The sequence below is a fragment of the Bison bison genome, unplaced genomic scaffold (genome assembly GCF_000754665.1).
Source record: "Bison bison bison isolate TAMUID 2011002044 unplaced genomic scaffold, Bison_UMD1.0 scf7180017864352, whole genome shotgun sequence".
Lineage (NCBI taxonomy): Eukaryota > Metazoa > Chordata > Mammalia > Artiodactyla > Bovidae > Bison > Bison bison.
The window spans coordinates 4,642,253-4,660,364 of record NW_011494924.1 but is presented as its reverse complement, the minus strand read 5'-3'; the positions used below and the strand labels follow the sequence as shown (position 1 = coordinate 4,660,364).

Genomic DNA, 18,112 nt, shown 5'->3' with positions numbered 1-18,112 from the left:
TAGATTCAATGCAATCCCTATCAAGCTACCAACAGTATTCTTCACAGAGCTAGAACAAATAATTTCACAATTTGTATGGAAATACAAAAAACCTCGAATAGCCAAAGCGATCTTGAGAAAGAAAAATGGAACTGGAGGAATCAACCTACCTGACTTCAGGCTCTACTACAAAGCCACAGTTATCAAGACAGTATGGTACTGGCACAAAGACAGAAATATAGATCAATGGAACAAAATAGAAAGCTCAGAGATAAATCCACGCACATATGGACACCTTATCTTTGACAAAGGAGGCAAGAATATACAATGGATTAAAGACAATCTCTTTAACAAGTGGTGCTGGGAAATCTGGTCAACCACTTGTAAAAGAATGAAACTAGAACACTTTCTAACACCATATACAAAAATAAACTCAAAATGGATTAAAGATCTCAACGTAAGACCAGAAACTATAAAACTCCTAGAGGAGAACATAGGCAAAACACTCTCTGACATACATCACAGCAGGATCCTCTATGACCCACCTCCCAGAATATTGGAAATAAAAGCAAAAATAAACAAATGGGACCTAATTAAACTTAAAAGCTTCTGCACATCAAAGGAAACTATTAGCAAGGTGAAAAGACAGCCTTCTCCTTTCTTTTTTAAATTTGAAAAAAGACATAGGAGACTTGGAAAATACAGAACAAGGTTACATATAGTTCTACTATATATTACAATTATTTCTTAAGTAGATAAATTAAGATTTTTAGTTGGAGTTTCAATATCAAACTCTCAAAAATCAATTGAATAGTTAGAAAAGTAGAAGGATATAGTAGACTTGAAAAGCTCTATGAACCAATTCAACATAATTACATTCTTAACTTTTAATGGTTTCTATTTTAAGCTCTTCTAGTGATTCTTTTCATGTTACTGAATAATAACTTAAGATCACAACTTCTTTATCAGTTTTAGACATTATTTACTGATTGCCAGTTCCATTGGAAATTAGATCATCTGTAACATGACAGCCTTTCCCCCTCTTTCCTCTCCTCCTTGGAAGTGTTTTTGGTTTTTGTGGGTTTTTTGGTTCCTCTGTTCCACACCTTTGTAACTTTAAGCATGCTATTTTTTCTTGTGTCAACACCAATAAGCATCTCTTAACTCCTTTGTAGAATTATTCAAGTGTACACTTACTCTTTCTTTCACCTCTGTTACTTCCTTCTCCTGTACTCTTACTTTTATATAGTAAAGCTTGAAATTAGTTTCTAGTCTTTCATTTATCTCCCATCTTCTTGACTTCTGAGTTTAATTGAACAGTGGGTGGGAGATAAATTCATGTAGTCCATCTGTTACCTTGAACCCCCTGGTTTCGTTTTAAACTCTTCATGGTTAAGTCGGTTCTCATGATGTAAACATAGTAAGTCTACAGCCATACCACCCTGAATGCGCCAGAGCTCATCTGATCTCGGAAGCTAAGCAGGGTTGAGCCTGGTTAGTACTTGGATGGGAGACTGCCTAGGAATACCAGGTGCTATAGGCTTGGGCTTCCCTGATGGCTCAGACGGTAAAAGAATCCGCCTGCAATGCAAGAGACTTGGGTTCGATCCCTGGGTTGGGAAGATCGCCTGGAGAAGAGAATGACTACCCACTCCAGTATTATTGTCTGGAGAATCCCATGGACAGAGGAGCCTGGCAGTCTATGGTCCGTGGGGTCGCAAAGAGTCGGACACGACTGAGTGACTAACACAAACATAGTAAAAATTTGTTATTTTAAACAAAAGAGTAAATAGGTTGATTTCTAAAGAGATTCTTACAGAATCCTCCATGATGTTTTACTTTGCAGGTACGGAAAACTTTTTTCACCTTAGCATTTTGTGACTTCTGTAGAAAGCTGCTTTTCCAGGGGTTCCGCTGTCAAACATGTGGTTATAAATTTCACCAGCGTTGTAGTACAGAGGTTCCACTGATGTGTGTTAATTATGACCAACTAGAGTAAGTAATCAAAAAAAATTTTTTTGCCACTTTACATTTAACTTTTCTTAATGTGAAACTAGTATGTCTTAGAATCTGTGGATGTTTGCTTTACAGAAGAGTTGTTACAGGGAATTTTTTGAGGTTTGGCTAGACAGTAGTGTAGCCAGTACTGCTCTTTCAGATTATAATTCTGGTCTGCTGTACATTTCATTTATGTTTCATATTCTGTTTTAATTAATATAAGATCTCTTCCCGATAGATACCACTTTTAGATGGTTTTTGAGTGTTTAAATTAACTATTATATTTTTGGACCACAGATTGGGGAGTCTGGTTCTGTCAGCTGTTTTGTAAATTATGTTTTCTCTTGAAGTTAGTGTCTGTGTGTCTCTCTCTCCCCTCTCTCCCACTCCCTCTCTCAATATATTGAGTTAATTTTAATCTTTTTGTGTGTATTGTCACTACTGCTATTAAGGTCTTACTTTATGATCACTGGAATTAGGGAGAGTTCCACTCAGTAGTTTAAAGTACATGATAATAATGTAATCTTTTAGCAATAGATACATTTTCTTCTAATTCCTTAACCATAAAGCATAATTTTTCCTCTCTACTATGTAGAAATTTGCTATATAGAACAATTAGTTTTAGATTCTGAGCTTGTCTTTGAAAGTCGAGTATAATTTTTTACCCTAAGCTATCAGACAGAAATACAGCTAATTGAATTTAGCAGTCTTTCCTGAAAATGCAATTTGAGCTCAGAAATTTTTGTTAATTCTTTAATGTATTCTGGTGTATGAAGCTTCTGGGTTTTGCACAAGTTAGGTTTGTTTTGTTTTGTTTTTGTTTTTGCCTCACAGTTTGCTGTTTGTCTCCAAGTTCTTTGAACACCACCCAATACCACAGGAGGAGGCCTCCTTAGCAGAGACTACCCTTCCATGTGGCTCATCCCCTTCTGCACCCCCCTCCGATTCTATTGGGTATGATTTGATTCCTGCTGTTCAGTGACATGCTACTTGAGCTGATTTTTCTTTTTTTTTAACTTTTAGTTGCCTAGAAACATTTCCAACATTTGGGTCATTAAATTAAGGACTTTTTTTTTCAGGTAACTCATCACACCTGTCATACATTTGGTACAGACACAGAGGGTTAAAACTGACATAGACTGTTGTAGGACCATACTTGGAAAAAATCAAGCAACAAATCATTTAGAGTCCCTGCCTTGTGCTTGCTTTATTTTTAATATCAGATACAGAAGTATATGATTTCCATTTAGAAAAAACCATTGACGCAGGAGATAATGGCCAACAGTTTTAAGCTAATATATAATTATAATCTACAATTTATGATATATTATTTTAAACTATGTGATAAATATTGCAATGTTTACAAAAGAGAATAGTGAGACAGAGTAGTGAACATTTAATCAAGAAAGTGGGATTTGAACTGGACCATAAAGAATTCCAGAGTCTGAATGAGCTCAGGAGATAAAAGCACAGTAGTGATGGTGGGACCAGAGGGGTAGGGGGAGAAGAGAAGGACAGAAACAGCTTATCTTCATTTTCTAGTTTATCCATTTTCTTTAGATTGGATAATAATATTTATAAGATTTAATCCAGATTTTTGTTTTTCCTACGTAAAGACCAGTGTCCTTTGCATACATATTTCTGACTTAGGTGCTACATGTTGCTGTCATAGTCTTCATTTATTATTAAGTTTCGAGAATGACTTGCTGTCACTACACCAGATCAATTATATTAATTAGACTGCCCTCTACAGTTGTAGTTAGTTCAGGCTTTTTCTACTTTTAAGTTATGACATAAACTGTGTTACTGCCTTGAGACTTTAAATTAGCCTCTAAGTATTTAGAAAAGCCAGTGCATGTTTCAAAAGTTTCTGAAAGCTGTCATTTTAAAATTCTGTTTACCTCCTCCCAAAATCCCTTGCCAAAGCCTGTTATTGGCTGTCTAAAGCAAAAACAGAGACAGCTTTGTCACAAACTAAAAATTAATCAATTAATCATAATAAAACCCTGTTTCCCTGGTGGCTCAGACGGTAAAGCATCTGCCTGCAGTGCAGGAGACCCAGGTTCGATCCCTGGGTCAGGAAGATCCTCTGGAGAAGGAAGTGGCAACTCACTCCAGTATTCTTGCCTGGAAAATCTCATGGATGGAGCCTGGTAGGCTACAGTCCATGGGGTCGCAAAGAGTCAGACACGACTGAGCGACTTCACTTCACTTCAATCATAATAAAAAGGACCAGTAGAGCAATAATTTTTATTTCAGTTCTAAGTGGATTCATTTAGTTAATATGAACAGTTAAAGTTAAAATTTCTTTCCCTACCCTTTTAAAAGGATGCTTCAAAGAAGTAAAACTCATAAGTTGGTATGGTTCAGATTCTAGTAATATATTTTATTTAGAAGCTTGTTGTCACAAGTTGACTTTTTTGGCTCTTCCGACCTTCATCTGGTCCAAAACTATATTTTCTTCTCATTCTTCTTTAAACTCTCTCTCAAAAATGTCTTTTTATTCCCTCAGCTGTCTTTCTGGCTGTCTTATTAACCACTTGATACTGCTGATTAGTTTCAGAGTTTGCATAAGATGGGGTGCAACAATAACCAATCTCTGAAGAGAAGCTGTTAGCATTGAATCATTCATTGGTCCTGACGGAGCTCACTGAGTCGCACCTCATCAATCAAGTGGTACTCACTTCTCAGCTCCCTTGGATATTCTTTCTGAAGAACATAGACTTCTCATGGGTGTTTACAATCTATTCTCAAAACTTTAATGTGCTCTGTGAATGCCAGCTTCATTTTGGGGGCAGTGAGAGATCATAGACTTTGTTATTTATCTACACTACCAAAATAGGTCAGTCTGTCAGTTTCATCAAAGAGCAGTTTTTAGAAAATTTGCTTTAAGGTTTAATATATTATTCTTCTGTGCGTCTTGTATCAATTATTGGGCATAGTAAACATTTCAAACTATGAGAGATTGACACTCTGAGAATCATCTTTTGAATTTGGAAATTATTTTTGCCATTTTTGTTCAAGATTTTAATTTACCTCTTGTATAAAGCAATAGATACATCTTGTATAAAGCAACAGATACCTGAAATACACATGTGTGGTTTTAAAAGATTTATGATTTCCTAATACTTCCCATAAAAATTTCATCTTAGTAACCATCAAGAAATGGCAAAGATAGAAATAATTAGCAGACATTACTCAGTCAGTGTGTACTTAGAACATTTTTGTATAATGTTAAAGAACAAGAGTTTCTTCAGCTGATTAACCACAGGTAATTTCTAGCCATTTGAAGATTTCTCTGGAGTTATCTGAATAAAATCAGTATTCTTATCATTGATACTTCGTGGAGGGTCTGCTTGAGCAAAGCAGCTTTGTTGGTATTAGTTGTAAGCATGTATCAGTTTTTTAAACTAATTCTTTTAAAAGCCATTACTGCCATTGCCTTTATTTTAAGGTTTTATTTAAGATTATGAAAACAAAATCTTTATATAATTCATTTTTCTATGTTATTCTTTCTAGAAAGTTGCTCTAAATCTTATCTTCCAATCACTTGACTTTTCCAGGCCCCCAATTCTCACCAGTCCATCTCCTTCAAAATCCATTCCAATTCCACAGCCTTTCCGACCAGCAGATGAAGATCATCGAAATCAGTTTGGACAACGAGACCGGTCCTCATCAGCTCCAAATGTGCATATAAACACAATAGAACCCGTCAATATTGATGTAAGTATCCAGCAGTGTTCGAATGTAGAAAATTCAAGTGTGTTTATTTTTCTGCTGTTTTTTTGGATCACAGACTGGGGAATCTGGTTCTGTCAGCTGTTTTGTAAATTAAATTTTCTCTCTCTCTCGAAGTTAGTGTCTGTCTGTGTCTCTCTCTCTCCCCTCTCTCCCACTCCCTCTCTCAATAAATTGAGTTAATTTTAATCTTTTTGTGTATATTTTTAATATAGATTTATAATATAGATCAGAAATAAGTGCCATGTTTCATTTATCACAGTTAGTATAAGTAACAGACTTTTCATGAATTACAGATCAGAAAAGCCTTGTCATCTTCTCTGCTGGCATAAAATATTTAACTAGTACCAAAGTATAGAGTTATTCTCATTGGTTTTTTCCTTATGACACTTCTGTAAAAGTCTTATTTTCATTTATTTAACAGATAATCAATCCACTTGACCCATTTGAAGGTATAGAAAAAATAAGAATATACTTGCATATTTCAATGTGAAGTCTTTACCTAAATTTCTAAAAGTTCAGCTTTGAGTTAAATAATGCTTAAGGACTAATCATTACTTTATGTACTTCTCGTGCAAAGCTACTGTTTACCTTCTTTACTTTCTTGAGTATACCATTGTACTCCATCTCTATACAAATCAATTATTTTAGCTACTTCTGGCTGATCACTCTTGAATTTTTTTTCTTTTCTAGTTTATGTTACACACTGGAAGTTAATTATGAACCTTAGTGTCACTTCTTCAGTTTAACCTTGACTTCTGGACAGCAAAAACCATTCCCAATATAGTTCCCTAAAATAGGAATTATTACGTGATGACCTAACTTAAGAGGTCATCAAAAAACATTTGTATTAATAAAAGGCTTAGAAGACAAAGCAGAGGTCTATTTCCCATAGTATAGACCAAGGGTCAGCAAACTCTTAAAGGGCCAGATGGTAAATATTTTAGGCTTGTGGATCTTGCAGTCTCTAAAGACAACTGTTGAGCTCTGTTACTAGTGTGAAAACAACCACAGATAATAAGTACATTTTAAACAAACAGGTGAGGCTTTATTCCAATAAACTTCAGTAAAGCAGGTGGCCAGCCCATTGTATTTTGCTAGTTCCAGATATAGACAAAAGGGAAGGAAGGGTTGAGAAAAAAAGATGACATACACAGGATCACTCCAAAAGGACTGGTTCATTCTACTGTATCATCCTGATAACCAAATTCCTGAAGAGAATAAAGAGCCCTTGACATCTGAGCTGTGGTGGGGTCAGGATCATTTCTCCCATAATTTGTACTTTAGAATAAAAAATGTGGGTTATCCTTAATCTTGAATGTAATAAGCAACAGAAAAAGCTACCAAATTTGTTTGCATTGGGAAGTAATCATATTTAAAAAGAAATCTGAAACTGTTTACCCAGATAAGCAGGATACTGAAATTACTGAGGGGTCATGTGTATGCTAGAGGACAGCCTGTTGTTCTCTAATGAGCCTAATGTTCTCGTTATACAGGCATTCCTTCTGTGAGTCCTCATAAGGTTGAGTAAAGGAGCCAAAATTATCCTAACAGGAAAATATTCACTAATTAACAGACTCCCCTAATAAGTCTCCACCCACATATTCCTCCCTCCCAGTTTAATACTAGCTTGCATTCCAGCCCCTTTTCATCATTATCCAACATTGCCATGAAAAAATAAAGCAGACTGATTGCTAGTCTGACAACAACAAAAAGATTTTAAGGATTTATTGAAGATAATGAAAAGCCACTGGGAAATAAGGATACAGCAGAATTAAATTAGTCCAGTTAACAGTAAAAGAGAGTAAGTGTCTAAAGGATGACAAGAGAACAGGCTTTTCTAAAGAAAATGAATTAAATATCGAAGGATTGATGGAGGCATTGAGGGAACTGAAGAAATCCTTTAAAATTTTTATAGAAATGATTGATTGTGATGTGAAAGATGAATATTAAATTGAGAGTTTCAGTTTATGTTATTGTAAGTTTGATATTATGGCCAACAAAACCTTGATTCCCTCTGTATTAATTCTAAGAATTAGCATATTGTTGACATTATAACTTAATATTTTTGTTGAAGTAAATGAAAATAAACTTTTTATCAATCTTAATTTCATTTTTCAAGATACATTCCCAAGTCAGACTTTCTTCCTACTTTTTGCTATGAAATTTTTTTTCTGATTTTGTTGGATTTATTTAAAGTAGCCTTTTCTTAATACCAATTTTTCTCAGCGAAAACGGTCTTCTTCCATCTGCCTAGACCCACATACAAAGGGGGAAAAAAGGAGGAGAGGGAAATAAATGAATAAGAGGATTTTATGAAATATGAAATCAAATCTTATTTCTAGGTTAGATCTATTGTCAGTATGTTCAAAGTTGTAAACTTTGTATTTACTTTCAAAAGTAACATTCTTTTAGACTATTTCTCTTTATATCTTAGTGTTCCTAAGATTCTCCTGTTCTCTTGGGCTTGAACATTTGGAGTGTCATGTTTACATCTTTCTGTTTCATCTTCCCCATAAGCAAATAGTCATAAGATATCACCTTTCCTTTTGATATGTATCTCAAATTTGTTTTTTCTACCACCATTTGGGCCCATATTTCTTCACTTGAACTACTTATGACATTAATCTGCTATATAAATTTCCTGCCATTGATTTCTCTGTCCATTTACATTCTTTATTGCTACTGTCAGAATAGGGTTTTATTCGTTTTATTATTTATTGTAAGACTTCAATCACCATCTGTTCCTTTGTTATAAAACTTTTGTTTACTTCCCATTGATTATAAAATATAAACCTTTTAGCATTTCATTCAATTTCAGTCATCTCATTCAGTTTCAGTCATTATTTATCATTTATTATTCCAGTAAACCAAATTTAATATTTACTGTGGGATAGGCACTGTATCAGAATAGGGAATTAAGATGAATTAGCATACAGTCTTTGCCCTCAGGGAGATCGCGGTCTAATGGATGAATCAGACATATAAATAAATAAACACAAAAATATACAATGATGGTTTATAGAAGGGGATGAACTCTACCTGATTAAAGACAGTCAAGTTTAGCAGAGAAGAGATAACATTTAAGCCAGATTGTAGAAGATGAACAATGAATATGAAGGAGTAGGGATTTATTAAGTACCTAGTGTTAGGGGTTTTAAGAAGGAAGAACATTTGTTAAGGAAATGGTATGTGCAGAAGTATGGAAGTACCTTTATGTGGGATGTAATTAATACTTGATATTGTAGGGAAGATGACATGTATTATTCTGAGGTCTCTGTAGTAGTTGATAGTGAAGGGTCCAGTAAACTGAGTGGGAAAGAAAGTGGTCAGCTCTTTACTTTAGAAAAATCTTTTGAATTAGTGAGAGATTTGATAGACGTGGTTGTTAGGATTGATACTGTAAATGGCATGCTTACTATGTACTAGGTCCTTTACCAAGTACATAAAATTTCTTATTCCATCCTCATAAACACTTGTGAGTTAAGTACTATTATTTTCCTTCTTTTACTGTTAAGAAAATTAGATTTAGAGTTGTCAAGAAACTTTCCAGATCACACAGGTGGTAAATGATTGAAATGGGGTAAAACCTGGCCATTCTTCTTATAGGCAATTGCTGTTCTATCTAGTAGTAAAGGAGAGAAGTGGGAGATGAGAGATAAAAAAAGACAATGCCTAGAATTCTCTGCCTTAGGTGTATACATAGTATTTATTTGATTCATTAAGATAGAAATGCCTAGGGAAGAACAGGGTTTGTAGGAATGAAAATGTTAACTTTTACTTTGGACATACTGACTTGAAGATGTCTGTGCATCTTTACTGGTTTAGAAGTCCAGTACCAGTTGAAATAAAGACCTTGAGTAGAGATACACATTTAGAAATAATTAGCCTATTTGTGTTAAAGTCATGGATGTAAATGATGGTAGAAATGCAACCCTAGTGATCATTAACTTTTGAGATATAAGCAGAGACTGTCTTTGTCTGTCTCCATTATAGGCTCCTCTTCCTAAATTTAGCTTCAAACAAGTAAGAGAAAGTGGTGTTGAAGAAGCCAAAGGGAGAAATGGGGACTTCAAGAATGCTGAAGTAGTTGATGGCAGTTGTCATTGAGACTCAAATGTATTCAATATAACTATTGAACTGGACAATTACAGTGTCATTTTGATGTCATTGAGAGCTGTTTTAGAGGTCTAGTGGAGGAGAGCAAAAGCTGGTAAAAATGTGGGATTGAGTGCCAGATTTGAGAAGCTTGGCTACAAAGGAATGATGAAAGCCATAGACTGAAGCAGAATCATGTGAGAGACTTGAGCATACTTGTAACTTGAGGGGAAGAAGCAAGTAAAGAGAGAGGTTCAAAAGAACAAGAGAAGGAGTAATTAAGGTAGTAAATAAAAATTCCTTGAACTTGGAAGTGATGTTCCTCAGGGGCTGCTGCTGTGCTGCTGCTAAGTCGCTTCAGTCGTGTCTGACTCTGTGTGACCCCAGAGACGGCAGCCCGCCAGGCTCGAGGAGTTAAAGGTGAACATAGCTGCCTCTGAACTCTCTAGAGACAGAGAGACCGTGGGCAGATGACCTAACCGTGGAGCTAACAGTGTCTGCCCCTTGTAGTGATTATCATTCTTGGCACAAAAAAAGAATTCAGAAATTATAGCTAATATTATGCAGATGTTTGTAGATATAGAGACAGAACAGAATGTTCTTTGATAGCTTCTGTTTTCTCTATCCTGCTAAAAAGGGGAAGAGCAGTAATTAGGAAAGGAACCATAGGAAATTGGGGGAAAGTTTGAAATAGCCAGTATTGGAATACTAGAAGGTCCTGTTTAACCTAGATCACATAGAAAAAGATTGTCAGAGAGCTTTAAGAACATATTTAAGATCGGAAAATACAAGCTTATGGTGGTTATTAGCAGAAGGTTGTCCAGAAGGCCTTTCTTTTTTTTTTTTGGCAGCGCTGCTCAGCTTATGGGATTGTACTTCCCTGATGAGGGCTTAAACCCCAGCTCTCAGCAGTGAAAGCTCAGAGTCCTGGACCACCAGGGAATTCCACCTCTGCTTTTCTGCATCCTATCTACCGCTCAAACTCCAGCTCTTAGATTAACTTCTTCAAATGCTTCACCAGTGACCAAGTTCTATAGTTATTTCTTTATCCTTTGAACTTATGTTGCACCAAGAATCTTTTTACATATACTGTTTATTTGGCAATTAATTAAGCAACTTTGGCACCTTTTTTTTATTGTTTTCTTAAGCTCTTATTTTTATGTAATTTCTATGTTTGTATATCTTTCTTAGATGATAAGCTGTCAAGAACTCAAAGTTAGTGAGACCACCATGATTTTATATTTATTGGTAGTCATACAACCACTAATACTTAGCACCTTATTTGCAGATATTTGTTGATTATTCTGTATAAAATGGTAAAGGTTTTTTATAGTACATTGAACATGGCAGAAATGCATCTGTAAAGAATCTTCTCTTGTTTTAGCTTATAAGCCTTTGGGCATATTTAGAGACATTTGGGGTAGGTCAGTCATCAGTTATACTGGGTAAACTAAGTTCTGTCAAAGTCCAAATTGGTCCACATTGCACTACATTGCCAGTAGACTCCTCCCCCACTGCCCTGCCTCACAATGTCTGTTGTAAAAAGCTGTATTTTAATAATAAAGACAACTAAAAAAATGTTTCCCTTCTAGTGTGTCCTTAAACATTTATATTCTTAAGATCATATCAGTGTACACTTAATTTTGTATCCTTTTTTAATTATAAACATGTTTCATGATTCAAATTTCATAACTGTTTTAGTAGCTGCATAATATGTTCTAAATTGACACACTATAATTTACTTAACCAATATGTCAATATGCCTAAAATGTCAGTATGCCTAAAATAGGGAAATAATTATTTTTTAGTATAATGGATAATGTTGCACTAAACATCTTTGTGCATATCATTTTTTCTTATGAATTATTTCTTTAGGAAAAATTCCCAGAAGTGGAATTACAGGATCAAAGTGTATGAACATTTTATGGCTCTTAATATGTGCCAGTAGAATGTTTTTGAGCATTAATGCAGCCATTGGTTTTAAATGGCCTGAAATGGAATTCAGCATTTGATCAGGACTAAACCCTTCAGTCTAGGGTTAGGTTGGCAGGTGTTTCAAAGTTTTTATTTTATCATGTTCACTAGTTAATTTCATATTCTTTCTGTTTTGTGAAGTAATTTATAAGACAGGTATTATTTTGAATTCACCTTTCTGTTAATGCTTAGTGGAAAATAAAATGTTGTTGCTTTTTTATCATATGCTTTGATTAAGTATACATTATTATCTATTTGTAGGACTTGATTAGAGACCAAGGGTTTCGTAGTGATGGAGGTAAGTAGTGATTTCAATTTAAAACAAACAAAAAAACACCCCGGGAAGAATGCAATTGCTTTGCTGCTTGTCTCCTTTATATTTGCTTCTTTCATGAAACACAGACACAGAGAAAAATATGTAGAGAAAAATAAAAAATTGTTTGCTTTTCTTTAGTAATTATCATTTATCTCTAATAAAATTTTAACTGATTTTAAATTTTAACTCCAGAAACAGAGAAAAAGAGAGGACATAAAAGGGAGTCTTAAATGTGACATCTACAATTTTTTAATGTTTTTATCAAATCATTTTACCCATTTTATTCCTATCTCCACTAATACTTAAAGACTGAGCAATCAGGTTTTTTTACAATCAGTTAAAACTTGACTTCTTAAATCATTCTTGGGGAGAATCCCTGGGATTACCTGCTACAGCTTGTCAGTTTGATAGACACTGTCAACTACTTCCCTTCAGCTTTCTAGAAGGCCCTGGAAGATAAATTTTATAGCGTGGACTCCTAATAGAAAAGCCCAGTTCCCCTCTTACTAGTCCAGTAAATAAAATAAGCAAATGAGAGATCGAATGGAGATTTCTTAAAGAATTTTTATCAGCTGTTTACTCTGGCACCCAGTGAATATTGGGGTCATAGCAAAACATTACTTTAGAAAATACTTTTTAAAATAAGAGTTTATCCCCATAAGATTTTTGTAAGAGATGCTGTTTGAAACAGTCTTGACGTTTTCTTCCAGGTGGTCCTTTATGCTTCCCTCTTCAACTGTCGTCTGTTTAATAAGGAAGCCCTGCAGTGCCCACATACTTTGTTTAGAGTCAGTCTTTTCACTGTGACCCTGCTTTATATTCAAAATATCTAAGCCCAGATGCAAAGATACTTTATGTCAAATGTTGCATGAACCATCTTTTGTTATGTTTCTATATACTTGTGGACCTACCAAAATAATAAGCCTGTGTTATGTACTCTGGACTTAGTATTTATTATATGTAGTACATAGTTACAAAAGTTTTTTTTTCCTGTTTGTTATTCCATGAACCCACCAATTAATGTTGCTGCCAGTTTGACTTTCGTATGCTTTAATAGCTGTGGCTTTGATAATTTTGCCCAGTACATTCAGCATTTAAATGTTGCCATCACGTTAGCATCACAGAGTTAACTTAGTCATAAAAATTGCCTGCTTAGTACCAAAAATCAAACAGCATTTATCCTTTATATGAATCACTTTTAAAAGAATGATTGGAATTTTATGAAAATAAGCAGTTTTTTAAACATCCATAATTATTTTGTGAAGCAGGCTTCAACTCATCTTATTTATTCCCCGTGATTTCTTTCATTTCTTCTGTGTCTGTCTTCCTGTGTTTGCCTGCTCCTCTCTTTCTCTTCTAACAGCCCCTTTGAACCAGCTGATGCGCTGTCTTCGGAAATACCAATCCCGGACTCCCAGTCCCCTCCTACATTCTGTCCCCAGTGAAATAGTGTTTGATTTTGAGCCTGGCCCAGTGTTCAGAGGTAGTTGGGCTCTTCTTTCTTGTTTTCACCCAAAGCAAATTAAATATAAACAACAGATGCTGTTTGTGTCTCACCCTCACAGTGTGTTTGTAAGTGTGAGAGTTTTCAGTGCTAAATTTCTGCTTGGCCTGGCTGGAGTGCTCTGAATGTGCTTCTCACACATACTCACTTCCAAAAGCTTTCTGTATGCTGTCTGTCATAAATGTTTAAAAGCAAGAGCTGAAACTTCCATCTTGTTTTTTGTTAATACTAACTTTTGGTCTTGATAATTTCCTAAACTCAGGGGGTGGCAGCAAATAATGTGGGGAGGGTTTTCTTCAAGCTGAATTTCTTTTACTTTAATCCATTTAGGTGATAACCTTGATGGTTGCTAATATCAATTTTTTTGGTTTTTAAAAAATGGAAATCCCTATTATGAGTTCTTATTAGACTTTTGGCTTTGACTTTTTGTAATATGTATTCTTTTTTTTTTTTTAAACATAAGCCATGTATATTTTATATCAAAACTAGGGAACTTAAAGAAGATCTGTAATGTATTTGAAGTATTTTAGCATACTTTAGAAAATTAAGATTGATACTTTGAGTTATGCTCTCATATGAGGGGAGAGTGTAGCAGTATAATTTCACCCATCCATTTTATTTCACCATTCTTTAACTAGTGGTTAAACTAATTCTTAAAAATTTAAGTCAAAATTTAGACAAGTGTCTTGCTCTAAATATTTTTAAAGAATTATATTTACTGGTTTTTGCTAGTGTCTGTTACTTATTCTGAATGAATGATGGTTTTCAGATTTTTGCTCTTTCTGCCCAACTTTCTCAGAGAATCCATGGAATGGGCTGGAAGTTATAGAGAACTGAGTAGTGTAATTAAAGTAAGTGATGCAGTACAGCACTGAGTAGATCAGGATTGTGAAGCCTGGGTAAACAGTTAAGGCTTCATGATGTTGAAATATTATCAATGGAAGGCAGAATACGGATTGTAGTTAATAGATACTCCAGTTAATAACTGTAGTTTTTAACTACAGTTTGTAGTTAAACTACAGATTGTAGTTAATAGATACTCCAGGTGTCATTTTCTTTTAGAAAATTGCATGTGAGATCATGGAAATTACACATGATGACATATGTGGTGTAGTAATGATGAAATTTCTATACAGTTTTAACATTTTAAATGTTGCCATTAGTATTTTGATCCTTGTCCTTTGAGAGAGAATGACTTTTTAACTTGAGAGTAGTTACCTACTTTTTTTAAAAAATGGAAGTCTTTTCGTTCTGTTTGTGCAGTATTAACTGACATCTCAGTCCTGCTTAGCTATACTCAGGCTCCACCAGGAGTCATTACCCTGAACCCCTCTGAACCAGGTGCTTTCTGTACATGAATTGGAATTTTTGGTCAGTCAGCACTTGGAAGAAAAAGTATCCATCAGAAAGGTGAGTCCATTTTCAAAGAGTGTAGCCCTTGGACTCATTTTGCTGATAAAATATTTCCGTTTGTAGTAACGTGGCTGAGATGCCATTGCACTTTACTTGTTCTCATTTTATAGGCAGAGATTTTTCAGAAAGTCTTGAGAAACCTACTTGGCTTTGTTGCCATTAACTTTGTTGTGCAGGTAAAATTAATCTTTGTTTAGCAAAATAAAGCTCCAGAAACCAATGACAGTGACCAGTATCTCTCTTAAATAGTGTATAGTATGTAGTGTAGGATTTTTTTAAATTTTAGTGGCTAATATGAAAGAGTTAGATAATGTCAATATTAAGGCCATTATTAGAAAATGTTTTCATTTGGAGCATTTCTCTCTTTTTTATTATTATTATTGATTGGCTCTTAATGTCACATAATTAAAGTTTATTTTTTATGTTTGCTTTTAAATTGATTTTGCTTTTTGGTTTTTTTGGTCAAAGAAAAAATTGGGATATATTTAAGATTGTTTTTCTCCTAGGCTCTGCAGCAGTAAGCAAAGTATATATCTATAATCATATATTTTAAAGGTTATTAAATTGACCAAAATGCTAAAACTGTAAAACTAAAAGAAACTATAGTTTTTAAATTTATAATTAATCACCAAATGAGGCCCTCTTTTTGCCTGTCCTTTCCTAATGGTCAGTATTAAAACATGCACTGCATTTTTTAAAATAAGTCTACATCTCCCTGCACCCTCTGCCCCCAGTAAGCTAACGTACTTGATCCTCCTTTAATAGATAAATTTTTCCTTTCACTAACTTAGGATCAACCACAGGTTTATCCGCCACACCCCCTGCCTCATTACCTGGCTCACTCTCTAATGTGAAAGCATTGCAGAAATCTCCAGGACCTCAGCGAGAAAGAAAGTCCTCTTCATCCTCAGAAGACAGGAATCGAATGGTGAGAGTATATATCTTTTTTCCTCTGAAGTGCTTTCTTCTTAGAAATCATTAAGAGCTGATAGTTTTTTGCTTAAAGCATATTCCCACAATGTTGATTTTTGCTCTCAACTCTAATATAATTGAGTAAAAGGCAGTTTGGGAAGAGTTAGAATAGTGTTCTGTTTCTGAACTATGGAAAGAGAGTAAGCCGGTATTTTAGGAAGCATTAGGCATATATGTTTTAAAGAGTTGGTCTGAAATTCAAATATCTACCAAAGGACATTTTTTCCTATTGAAAAATTAAATTTATGCTGTAACTTAAATATTTATTAAAAACTAATCACATTAGCAGTAGTGCACTAGTATATATTGGCTAAGTGGATTCTCTGTCATACCAGAGTTTTGTATGTGTTGATAACATTTATGAGAGAGAGATTGGCTCAGATAAGATATATGAAGTAAGTTAGTACTGACTGGGAGAAAGTAATTAAGATTATCAACAGTTGCCTAGTACCTTAACTCAAATTTTTGGCCTTTGGAGCCAAAGCTAGTCGCAAATGTGTAGTGCTTACTTATCTTGCCCCAGTAGTCTTCCAAATGATTTTTTTTTTTAAGTTGCTTTATTTTATTGATTTTAATACTGAAATTTAATATAACATTTCTGCTCATAACCAATAAATAATTTTCATTTTTACTGAATTATTTCCATCCTAATATTGACTTAGTTCTTAAACTTAAGTTGTGTATTGTAAGAATCATCTTCGTATTATTCCTCTAGAGTATAGTTTTGTTTTGTTTCTCCCCAAAGTTCTTATTCTCTTCTTATGTCCCTTTCAGAAATAGAGGAATGTACTTAGTGTCAAACATAAAGTGTTCCTTTTTTGTTTGCTTTGGCTTGACTTTTGCCTTATTTTTATCAAGAAAACGCTTGGTAGACGGGATTCAAGTGACGATTGGGAGATTCCTGATGGACAGATCACAGTGGGACAAAGAATTGGATCAGGGTCATTTGGGACAGTCTACAAGGGAAAGTGGCATGGTACGTATGTCATACAGTGATCCTGTCACAACCTTTGTTAAAAAGAAAATGTCAAAGGGAGTATTCACTGTTTGTATCATTAAGCTGTTTTGATCAGACGCAAGAGTTCCCCAAAGGTTTTTATCAAAAATTATGGGAAATAAAAATTGGATTCACAGTAACCAGAAGTCCTCTCATTATACTTCAGTAATAATTTTTTAAAGATGATGATCGTCCGGATGAGCTAGTCACCAAGATATTTTTTTTTATAAGTCTTTCTGTTGGTAATTTTATTTATATTATAAACCACAAGTAAACATATAAAAAGAGAACTTAACCAAAGGAAGAAATGACCAGTAAACATATAAAAAATGTTCAGTCTCACTACTTGTGAAAGAATTAAAAATTCAAAAAATAGAAATCATCATTGCTTCTTAAGTGACTTATCTTTCTTTGAAAAAATAAATGGACAAAAAATTATTTTAATTGATTGTTTAGAGTTGTGATTGTAATGCTGCTGGTGGGAAAGTAAATTGCTATGAATTTTCTGGAGGGCAGTTTGGCAATATGTATATGGAGCCAATAATTTTATATGTAGAACATGAACAAACAGATGTGTAAGTATATTCATTGGAGATTTAATATTAATGAAAAATGGAAATAACTTAAAATGCCCATTAAAAGAAGATTGGATTATACTGATAACGTCCATATATAATTATATAGACAGTAAAATGGTATGGCAGATCTATATTTATTGATATGGAAAAGTTTCAGTGGTATATTTTAAAAGCAGCGTGTATAATATCCCATACTATGATGCTACATATATATATCATAATTTTCTAAATGACCATCAATATTTTAGTATATATCTTTTCTAGGTTGTCTTTTTCGTGTGTGTGTGTTAGTCAGTTGTGTCTGACTCTTGGTAATCCCATAGACTGTAGCCCACTAGGCTCCTCTGTCCATGGGATTCTCCAGGCAAGAATGCTGGAGTGGGTTGCCATTTCCTTTTCCAGAGGATCTTCCCAACTCAGGGGTCAAACCTAGGTCCCCTGCATTGCAGGCAGGTTCTTTACTGCTGAGCCACCAGGGAAGCCCCTGTCCTTTTCGTATATATTTATAAATGTTATATAATATTTATAAATAAATATATAAATAT

The 18,112-nt window shown here is 34.4% G+C and overlaps 1 protein-coding gene across 9 annotated transcripts in view; it reads left to right on the top strand.

Annotated features, from left to right (window-relative positions):
- BRAF (B-Raf proto-oncogene, serine/threonine kinase) overlaps positions 1-18,112 on the top strand; it is a 176,759-nt gene that overhangs the window by 99,995 nt on the left and 58,652 nt on the right. For 8 of the 9 annotated variants that reach the window (XR_826591.1, XR_826590.1, XM_010854956.1 and 5 more), the window contains 6 exons: positions 1,826-1,974; positions 2,812-2,931; positions 5,541-5,700; positions 12,049-12,085; positions 15,812-15,948; positions 16,851-16,968. Coding sequence is in view for 7 of the 9 variants with exons in the window: in XM_010854956.1 (XP_010853258.1) it covers positions 1,826-1,974; positions 2,812-2,931; positions 5,541-5,700; positions 12,049-12,085; positions 15,812-15,948; positions 16,851-16,968 (721 nt within the window). In the remaining 2 variants the exon portion in view is untranslated. The remainder of the gene's footprint in view (positions 1-1,825; positions 1,975-2,811; positions 2,932-5,540; positions 5,701-12,048; positions 12,086-15,811; positions 15,949-16,850; positions 16,969-18,112) is intronic. The other variant, XM_010854957.1, reaches the window with a different exon arrangement.